Source organism: Benincasa hispida, chromosome 9 (assembly GCF_009727055.1).
Source record: "Benincasa hispida cultivar B227 chromosome 9, ASM972705v1, whole genome shotgun sequence".
NCBI classification, from domain to species: domain Eukaryota; kingdom Viridiplantae; phylum Streptophyta; class Magnoliopsida; order Cucurbitales; family Cucurbitaceae; genus Benincasa; species Benincasa hispida.
In genome coordinates, this window is record NC_052357.1 from 31253165 (window position 1) to 31264748 (window position 11584).

General features: G+C 27.6%; 1 protein-coding gene across 1 annotated transcript; it reads left to right on the forward strand.

The window, feature by feature from the left end:
- Positions 1-208: 208 nt before the first annotated feature.
- Positions 209-4451, forward strand: LOC120087048 (cytochrome b561 and DOMON domain-containing protein At3g25290-like). The gene is made up of 3 exons (XM_039043891.1): positions 209-911; positions 1002-1256; positions 3875-4451. Exons 1-3 carry the CDS (start codon positions 297-299, stop codon positions 4160-4162), a joined length of 1158 nt encoding a protein of 385 aa, XP_038899819.1. The 5' UTR covers positions 209-296; the 3' UTR covers positions 4163-4451.
- The last annotated feature ends 7133 nt before the right edge of the window (positions 4452-11584 follow it).

An 11584-nucleotide genomic window follows, 5' to 3' on the forward strand; every position in this document is an offset into this window, starting at 1 on the left:
ATTATAAGTATAAATCGAAGGACGATAACGTAATTTCATCCTAATAAACATTGTATGGATGAAACCAAAAAAATATAAATAAAGGATAACCCTGCCTCTGCCACCCCAGCACTTAAGATTATCCCACCACGTGTCGCGATCCCCAACCTCCTTTTTTTATTTTTTTTTATTTTCTAATTATAGCATATTTCTTCCCCCGCTAAATTTATTAAACCAAAGTATTGTCAATTACTACACTAATTCCGGTCCCCCGAAAATCTCAACAGCCCCCAATTCTTCTACTTCCTCCTCCTTCAATGGCGTCCCCGAATTGGGGGTTGTTCTTTTTCCTTCTTTTTTTTCTTTATTTTTCTCCGGCAAATTCTCAGACCTGTTCTTCCAGAAAATTCTCCAACAACAATCTCTATTCTCACTGCTCCGATCTCCCTTCCCTTTCCGCTTTCATCCATTGGACTTACGATCCCTCTAATTCTTCTCTCTCTGTTGCTTTCATTGCGAAGCCACCCAAATCCACTGGATGGATCGCTTGGGCTGTAAATCCCACCTCCACCGGCATGGTTGGCTCTCAAGCTCTCGTCGCCTATCTCGACGCTGGTGTTCCGGTTGTCAAGACCTATGATGTTGCCTCATACAGCTCTATCAAGCCTTCCAAGCTTTCCTTTGAGATTTGGGATACAGCGGCGGAGTCTTCTGGTGGAGAGATGATGATTTTCGCGAAATTGAAGCTGCCGATGGCTGCTACGACGGTGAATCAGGTTTGGCAAGTTGGACCGTCTGTCGATGGAACTAATTTGGCTGTTCATGAATTTCAACCGGCGAATCTCAACGCTAAAGGAACCTTAGGTTTGTCTGGTGGTGAAGTGATGAACAACGACGGTGGTGAAATTGATTCGCGAACAATGAAGAAAAATGTTCGATCTCTATGGATAATTTGTCCTGTGATTTTGGAATGTTTTATCGATTTCCTTCATTTGAAACTTTTGTTTTCTTCTCTTTTTTAGATTCATGGAGTTTTGAACGCGGTGAGTTGGGGGCTTCTGTTCCCGATTGGAATCGTGATGGCGAGATACCTTAGGGTTTTCCCGTCCGCAGATCCGGCGTGGTTTTATCTTCATATTTCTTGCCAGATTTCTGCATACGCCATTGGAGTAGCTGGTTGGGGGACTGGAATGAAGCTTGGGAGTGAATCGGAAGGGTTTGTGGCTTACGATCACCGGAATATCGGAATTGCTCTCTTCGCCATGGCCACTTTGCAGGTACTTCTTTCAATTGAATTGGATTTTTTCCTCTGTTTCAGAAATTATTTTGTTTCTGTTTCGACATTTTCTTTGCGTTCTGCAAATTTTCGCCGGAAAATTGTTCGTTCTGTGAAGAACAACTGGAAACTACTTTTTTTTTCCTTCTGATGAACAACTTTGATGGTGATTGGGGGAAAGGAATTGGGAAATTATATTTTAAGAAAATAGAATCATTTTTTATTCGAATTTTTTAATTTAGTTTGACAGATTTTTCTTAAATTGAACATGTTATGTTTTTTTAATTAATTTATTGATACGTGAATTAAAATACGCGAACGAATTGTTTTTATTATTTTTTTCAAACAGTTTCTAAATTTTGAATGGAAATGCTTTTATTATTATTTTTTTTAAGTCTACTACTTTTTCATTTAGAAGATGTTCATTTTGAACTCTATACCTTTTTAATTTTAATTTATTTTAGTTATTATATTTTAAAAACATTTATTTTGGTTCTAGTATTTTAATTTCAATCATTTTGATCTTGAACTTTAAAAAAGTGATCATTTTTATCAAAGTATAAGAACTAGAATAAATATTTTAAAAATATAATGACTAAAATAAACTAAAATTGAAATGATAGAAACCAAAATAAATAATTTAAAAGTATAAGATGAAAATAAACAAAAATATAGAGAATAATGTAATATTTAAATTTTTTATATAAATAATTAGTGGGAAATATAGGATGACAGTCAATTTTTAAATTTTAAAAAATAATAAATAAATAAAATAAAAGACAGTCACTAATTTTTTAAAGACAGTTGCCTTATTACTTTTTTAATTTTTGAAAAGCGATTTATATAGAAATGATAATTAATGTTTACTCTGATTCTTCGGCTTTCCAACTTTGTCTCTTTTCTTTTAAATATGATTCTTGCACTTAAAAAAGTTTTCATACATTCTCAAAACTTTTAATTTTATGTTTAATGTAATTTTAAAGTTTAAACTTTGTGTTTTTATAAGTCAATAAATTTTAAATTTAGACAAAAAAAAAAATAATTTTCGAGATATGTTAAATATAAAATTGAAAATTTAGTGATCTGTTAGATGCTATTAAAATTTGATGATCAATAGATACAAATCTCTTTTAATATTTAAGGACTATAGACAAAAGTTTAAAACGAAAGACTCTATTAGACATTTATTAAAATTCAGAAAGCATGACTTAAGAATAAACTTCTAGTTTAACTAAAAAAAAAGTGAAACTAGACAAAATATTAAAGTGTTTAACTAAAACAAAAGATTTGAATTTTAAATTACACCCTTTCCAAAAAAAAAATACACAAACATATCTAGGGATTAAAATAGAATTTGAAAATATTTAAATAAAGACTGCATAGGTACAATTATACAAAATGATGGTATTTTATTCTTTTGATTTTTTTAATCATTATCTCGTTTATTCATTTATTTATTTATATTAAATGAGATAATGGTTAAATGAAATTAAGAAATTAAAAAAAATGGTAACTAACTGAATTTAAAATAAAATAAATTATAAAAAGGTGAGTTGCTCGCTTAAGAGTATGGGTGTTCATAGGTTGAATCGGATTGAGTTAGGTTGAAAGATTTTTTTAGATCCAACTCAATTGTTTGGGTTACAAATTTCTTCAATCCAAATAACCCTTATTAAAAAATAAACCTAATCCAACCCAACCATGAAAATTTGGGTTGGATTAGTTCGAGTTAATCAGGTCATTTGTTTAAAATTTTATTCTAAAAAGAAGTACTACGTAAATATGTAAAAATCTTATTTAATTATTTTTTTCATATATTGAATTAAAATTAACAACTCAATTTCAATTTATATAGTGAAAATTTTCTTTCTAAAGTGTAAAGAAATTACTTTTGAGAGTTGTTGAAGAATAAATTATTTAAAAAATATTGAAACTAAATAAAATTATAATCAATATATATAAAAATAATTGTGTTATATGTAATAAAAAATATAATTTAAAATTAATAATAAATTCGGGATAACCCATAAACCAATCCAACCTATAAAATTTTCATTTATTTGAACCCAATCCAAACTGCATGGGTTGGGTCTGATTGGATTGATTGGTTTTTTTGGGTCATCGGGTTTTTTGAACACCCTTATTTAAGAGACGCACTCATAAAAGATAAAAGAAAAAAAGACATGTTTCTTATATATTATTATTATTATTATTATTGTCAAAACAGCCACTTTCTTTCTTTCTTTCTTTTTGAAGTGCATTTTCTATCCAATTAACCCCTTTAAAAGGATTATATTGTACCTACCTCTTAAAAAAAGTTTATTTTAAATTATTGAACAATATTGGGGTGAATTTTGGTCACACCCATTAGTGTGATCAACGTACTTCCAAAAAGTGATCCGACCGATCAAAACGATGTCGGTCGGGTCAGTTTAGACCACAAGTCGATTAGTGCCTGTTTTTCAAATATAAAACTGATTGGTCAGTTGGTTGGAGTGGATGGAGAAGAGTTTGTCATTCAAATGTAGAATAAAAAAAACAAAACAAAAGCTCCTAATAGGAGGAGGAAAAAGAAATGGTATTGGTAAATTGGTATTGATAGCAATAGTATTGTGGCAGATGTTCGCATTGTTCTTAAGACCAAAGAAGGATCACAAATACAGAATGTATTGGAACGTATATCACCACAGCTTGGGCTACTCAATCCTCATCCTTGGCATCATCAACGTCTTCAAAGGCTTCAACATGCTCAACCCCGATCGTAAATGGAAGTCTGCGTACATCGTTGTTATCGCTGTCGTTGGTGTCATCGCTGTCATCTTAGAAGCCTTCACTTGGGTTGTCGTCTTGAAGAGAAAATCTTCCAACAAATCCACCAAGCCCTTCGATTCCGAATCCCACCAATAGTTGCTGCCATCACCGTCGTGGCTGCTAATCCACCTATATCTTTCCTCTTTCTTTTATCATATGTTTTAATTAGTCCTTGAGACACAGAGAGAGAGAGTTGTTTGTATAATTTATTCTTTTTCTTTTTTTTTTTTGTTATTTCTTTCCCATAATACTCACTCACCTTTAGTCGGTCTCAAATTTGTTTATTTTTCTCAATTTTTGAGATAATTATTGTAAACTTTCTTTGTGAGGTGTGAACACAATGTAAATGTTTATGAATTCAAAGTCTAGTTGTGATTTTGTCTCATTGTTTATCAGGTTTTAGAATAGCTATTCAACCACCTTACAAATTTATCTCTTTTCTCCCTTAAAAAAACCTATGCTTCTAAACCAAAATCACCTTTTTTCTCTTAACTACAAATACTTCACACTCAAAATGTGTTTAGAAATAATTTGTATGGTAAGCTCAAACATTATAAATGATTTGGTAAACTCATAGTTTAAAAGTACTTTCACCTCTTTTTTTCCTTTCAAAATCCTCAAATATATATATAAAATTTGATTAAGAATTCAAGTGTTTCTTTTTTAACTGTGAAAACTAACAATGAAAATTGTAAAACCAACATTATTTAAACGAAAAAAATTAATTGGTAACACATATAATTAAAATAAAGTTTTTTTTGTTTTCAAAAATAGAAAATTAAGGAGAACTATTTACCCAAAATAGAAAAATTTAATCTTTTTTTTATAGAGTCTGTTAAATGTTTATAGAAGTCTAATAATCTCTATAAGTATATATTTTTTTTTATTACTATTTCTATAAATAGTTTGACTTTTTTATGTGTGAAAATTTTTGAAGTTTTTCATTTTTTAAAAAGGTATTGTTTTACCTTTAACTAAAGAGGGTCATTTTTAAAAGTGGTTTTAATAAAAGAAACTTCAAATTAAATGTGATGGAAATATGTAAGGGAAAGTATGTTTGAGTGGTAATGAAATTAATTAATGATGAAGTGAAGTGGGAAGTAGGTCCTTTGTCTTCCATTTTCCTCCTCCAAAAGAACCATCTTCATAATTATAGAATGAAAAGAGGATATAATTTACAATGAATGTGACTAGAAAACAGGCTAAACTCACCTGCCCTTCACGCAAGTTAATAAATTTCTTTAAATCAATTTTACTTTACTTCCTAACTTTCCCCCTCCCCCCAAAAAGTGCATGACAAAATATTTTCATCTGATTGGCCAACTCAAACTGTACGGGCTGCTAAAGTTTTTTCAAGTTTTAACCATATATTAAGGCCATTTGTGTAACGTCCTCAACATCCTTTATAATATCTGAATGAGAAATCTTGAGGACATGAAAATATGGTTAAGAAAAATTTTAAAAAATTGAAATTTACTATCTATACCAACAAGGGCATGACAAAGTGTTTTGATCTGATTGGCCAACTGAAACTGTACGGGCTGCTAAAGTTTTTTCAAGTTTTAACCATATATTAAGGCCACTTGTGTAACGTCCTCAACATCCCTTATAATATCTGAATGAGAAATCTTGAGGACATGAAAATATGGTTAAGAAAAATTTTAAAAAATTGAAATTTACTATCTATACCAACAAGGGCATGACAAAGTGTTTTGATCTGATTGGCCAACTGAAACTGTACGGGCTGCTAAAGTTTTTTCAAGTTTTAACCATATATTAAGGCCACTTGTGTAACGTCCTCAACATCCCTTATAATATCTGAATGAGAAATCTTGAGGACATGAAAATATGGTTAAGAAAAATTTTAAAAAATTGAAATTTACTATCTATACCAACAAGGACATGACAAAGTGTTTTGATCTGATTGGCCAACTGAAACTGTACGGGCTGCTAAAGTTTTTTCAAGTTTTAACCATATATTAAGGCCACTTGTGTAACGTCCTCAACATCCCTTATAATATCTGAATGAGAAATCTTGAGGACATAAAAATATGGTTAAGAAAAATTTTAAAAAATTGAAATTTACTATCTATACCAACAAGGTGCACCTTCTTTTTCGGTGGCTGGATCATAAGAACTTCACCGTTAAACATGTTTAGCTTTGAGTAATTCTATGTTAGTTCATGAACTTTCAATTTTGTGTCATTGATTATTAAATTTTAAAAATGTTTAATGGGCCTCTAAACTTTCAATTTCATGTCTAATATATTTTTTACTTATATGATTCTTAAAAAAAATAATCGATCTATTAGGTATAAAGTTGAATTTATGTCGGATAAAATTTAAACTTTCAATTTTATGTTCAATAAATCAATGAATTACGTTCAATAGGATTTAGACATGAGCCTACTGAGAGGGGCTAAATGATCTACATTGTGCTAAATAGCTATTTCGATAAATAAACTGGTTTTGATCTATACTAATCTAAAAATGCATTGAAATTAAGGGATTTCGAGCACCATGAATCAATCGAAAATTCGTCAATTACATTTAAGATACACCTAAATATTTTTTAATAATGAATACTTTAATGAATGGAAATTATTGTCCTCTTTTGCTTTCCTCACAATGCTTTTCCATTTCTTCTTTTTATTTAATTGCTCGTCCCCTTTTCTTTTTCCATTCTTTTCATGATGAAAAAAATGAACTTTTGAAAGAAAGAAAAGAAAGTTTTAATATTAGAAAAAATCATATCGACTTTTGTTAGAGTCTATAGAACTTCAATTAATATAGAGAATAATTATTAATTAACTATGTTTGCGTGCGTGTTTTCAAGTGTTTAATTTTGAAAATAAGTCAATTAAAAAAATTAAAGTATTTGACAACTATTTAAAATAGTTTTTAAAACACTCACAAAGTGTATTTTTAATAATTTCTATCAAAAGAGTTTAAATAAAAATGACTTAAAAAAGTTTAAATAAAAATGACTTTATTGAAAAAGATTTTTTATCTAGTCAATTCAAATAGATCCTAAATTGTTACAATTTTTTTTAAGTACAAGGATTACATTTTAACTTAATAAAGTTCAAGAACTAAATTGTTATAAAATTAAAAATATATAGATTAAATCGTTACAAACCAAAGTTCAATGATTAAATTGTTAATTTTATTAAAAAAAATTAAGGACTAGAAGTGATTTTAAACTTTTTTTTAATATTAAAAAACATTTCAAGCAACCTTCTTTTTATCTCATTCTCTAAGGTCATCAGAATCATCATTTAATATATATATATATTTTGTACGAGTTGTGATAACATAATCTTCAAAGATTAGAGTACATAAGAAGAAAATAACAAGAGGAATTGAGTAAAAATTCTACGAAAAATTTTTTAGTACAATAATTTTGAAGTGAAAGATGCTTATCTTTATATCTTTTTATGTCAGTTGAATTGTATTAGTTAATAAGTTTGTCCGATAATTATTTTATTTTTTAAAATCAGTTTTGTTTGGTAAAGTCATTTTTTTTTAAAAAAATAAACCATAAAGCAAAATAAATAAAGTTGGCTTGGGTAAAGATTATATAATTTTTATTATTCCTTTTTCGTTTTTTTTTGGTTGGATATACTTTTTAAATTTTATATTCCTTCTATAAAAACATTGGAATCAAAATATTTTTCAAATATCTGAATTTTAGAAGGTTAAAAATCTAAAAAATAAACTGTATAGATAAATTAAAAATGATATTTATTTATAAGCTCAATTTTTAAAAATTAAATGGCCATCCAGTCTAAAAATTAAATTTAGAAAATTGTTAGAAAAAGAAGTATCAGCGAACAAACTTAGATATTAGAAAATATATATAACATTAAAAAACAGAATCCACATAACTTTATACTTCTATAAAATTATAACTTTTTTTGCAAAAAAGAATTGCGATAAGAAAATCAAAAATTGGCTGTAATGGATTTTTATTTCATTTCGTAGAAGTTGTTTATATTATTTATCCAATTCTAATTATTAAAAAATAAATAAATAAAGAAATAAATATTTTTTTAAAAAAAAGAGAATTAAATGTTAATAATCATTAAGCAATATATGCTAATATTGGCATGTTTTATGGTTTAGTAATATTTGGATGGGAAGATTCGAACTCTAACCGTTTGGCTCGAGAATATATATTTCAGTCAATTGATTTAAGGTTGATATGTTTATATTAGTAATGTTATTTGTAGTTAAACTTAAATAATAACAATAATAATAATTAAATGCAAGGGTAATTGTTCTAAAGATCAAAGTTTTTGGATATATTTTCAAATATAGCAAAATATCATTAATAGACAATAACATTTTGTTATATTTGTAAATAAGTTTGCTCATTTTTCTATATTTGAAAACAACTCTAATATAATACAATTTTTGTGAAAAATTCAATTCATATAAAAAACTAAGTGATTGTATTATTAAAATCTCAAACTAACAATTGTTTCAATTTAAACCATAAACTTTAAGTGAAACAATATAGATCATTTAAAGTGATTTATAATTATTTTATTTAATTTTATTTCATATCAACTTGAAAGGGCCTCAATAAAATAATTTTTTTTTCATTTTTTTTATCAAAAGTAGCAAGGAAGAGTACAACGTAATCTTTCTTAAAATACATAGAGAAAATAGCGTCACACAAGAAGATGATAAAAAAACACTCAAAATAATGAAGAGTCGATATTGTTCATTCGATTTTAACATTTCATTGTAATATATGTTAATCTTTGCATTTAAAGTAGTCTTATACAAATGTGAAATTTTTATATTAACGACTTTAAAATTGAATCCAAATAGATAATTGAAATTTTATCGGTTTGAATAGGGTAATAGTCACAACCTCAACCGTTTAATGGTATACATGATTTTTTCTACATTTGTCATGCAAACGTTTTACAAAACAAACACTTACATATATGAATTTTATAGGCAAATCCCAAAAAACAAAAATTGAAATTTTGAAAAATACTTCTATTTAAAGATGATGTCAAATTTTGCCCATACATTGGGAGTACCTATATAAACAAACTACCTGATTAGTTCCTAAAAGAAGGTTTAACATAAAACTAAACAACTATTTTTATATTATTCCAAAAGAACAAAAAGTCATAATAATAGACCAAGGAAATTAGTGGTTGGCATTTTATATGTAATGAAGCTATATTGGGGCATCTAAAATAAATGCCTTTTCATTGCTTTTTTTTCTTTTTTTCTTTTTTTTTAAAAAAAAAACATTCCAAAAATTGTAAACAAAAAGCAAATCAATTGACAAATGACTTCTGGCCTACCATGAGCCATTTACTTAAAATAATAATAAATAAATCACCAACTTGATCAATAATTAAAGTTTCCATGCAAATATTTGGAGATCAAGTATTCACCAACTTTTGATAAAAAATAATTATCTTCATTATTTTTTGTTTTCTTTTTCTTATTTTTAATTTTTAAAAAGTATACGCGTTTCTTTACTTTTTTTTTTTCATTTTTCCTTTTTAAAAAGTAGTTTCTTTATTATTATTATTATTATTATTATTATTATTATTATTATAAAAAGCATCATAAAATTATTATTTTATCATTTTAAGTTAAGGAATATAACACATCATTTTTTTTTACTGTTTAAATATTTTAAATTTTATTTTATTTTTTACCTAAACTCTAATTTTATTTAAAACTTACGCCTACGTAAAATTATTTTTAAAAAAACCCAAATATACTTTTGCTCTTTCCTAGAAAAAAGGGGGAAAAGCTAAGAAATAATTACTAATTAATTTCTTTTCTTAGAGAAAATAAAAAACAAAAAACCATAAGAGCTACCACACCCAATCGATTTAACATATAAATATATATTATCATGCTTTATAATTTAATGAATATATTATATAAAACATATCTACATCTATCCATTTTAATCATACAATCGCACCCCTTCATTATATATACTTCTCCCTTCATTATATGTACCTTTCTATTAAATCTTGCAACCATTACTATTTTACCTTCACGTTCGTTTTATACTTTTTTAAAAGAGTTTTCTACCATTTTTAATTCTACTTTTTTTTCCTTTTATGTTTGGTTAAAAATGAGTTGTTTTTGTTCAATTTGTTAATTCATCCGGTTAATTATTGGTCTAACAGTCGTTTCTTAGTTCAACATTTATCTTTAAAAAATTTGCTTAATATCTTACTTCATTTTATTCCTTTGATAAATTTTAAACTTCATGCCCAATATTTATATTCTACCTCTTCACTTTATAACTTTCATTCTTCTTAAATTTCATGTTGGACATTTACTATTTAAATTAAATTAAAAATATATTCATTTCATAATTTATGCTTAAGGGATTTATAATTGCACATGTCATCTAACTAGTAAGGATAAAAAATAGATAGACATAATAAAACTTAAATATATATAGTAACAACAACAAATAAATCTTATAAATACTTGAAAAAAAACTAAGATAATCAATATATAAATAAATGATTGCAATATACCTAATTGACATATATATTAAGAAAAAAGTAAATTTATAATTATTTTTCAAACAATATTATACTGTAACTATTTATGGGCAATTACATTTTCATTGTAAGATCAATCAACCTATCATATTTCAATTAATGACAAAATTTAGCCAAAGAAACTCACCTCACACGTGCCGCAAACGGCGAATCCATACTTTGGAAAGAAATCGATTGTAGAACAATCAGAAACAATCAGAATAATATACTAATATGGTGCTTATCATTAATGAAGCTATCATGTTCTATATATAGTGGGCAAACTTAGGGATTTCTTTTAATCCCGTTACATATAGAACTTGAAAAGGTTGGATCGAGCTTGGACATAGGGGAACCAGTCGAGGTAGGTTGCCCTTGACCTCCAAGGTCAAGGCGGGCCTTTTTGGTCGAAGGACCCAATTGCTTCCAGTTGCGAAACTGCAAAGGACAAATCTCATAAAATGGGTAAATGGTTGACCTCGACCTCAACTTTCAAGGCCGAAGCAGGCCTTTTGGGTGGTCTTGTCCAATCGCCTGATCCCATTTTCTACCCATCTTGGATACATTCTGGTTGAGGCAATTTTGTTGGCTTTACTCTTAAACATTGCATTTCTCATACATCTAAAATTAACTATAACACTTCCTATTAACTTAACAAATTTTTAGCACTGTGACAATAATTATGAAAATTCAAAGATAAAACATAGTATAATTTCTAAATGAGAAGGCAATTGCATTTAGCAAAGGAGATCAACCACACACCAAAGGATGAATGATGCTAATGATTTGTGATCAAACATTATTTGGAAGGATATATGATGTGATTGTGACTTTACCAAAACATTGTTTGCAACTCACAAACAAGACAACTCAAAGGGACCCATTAATTTCCACCATAAATTTCTCTTAAATGAAACAAAATTATGGGGAAAAAATCCAACCCTATGACCGTGAGGGGCTTCTAAATAGTAAC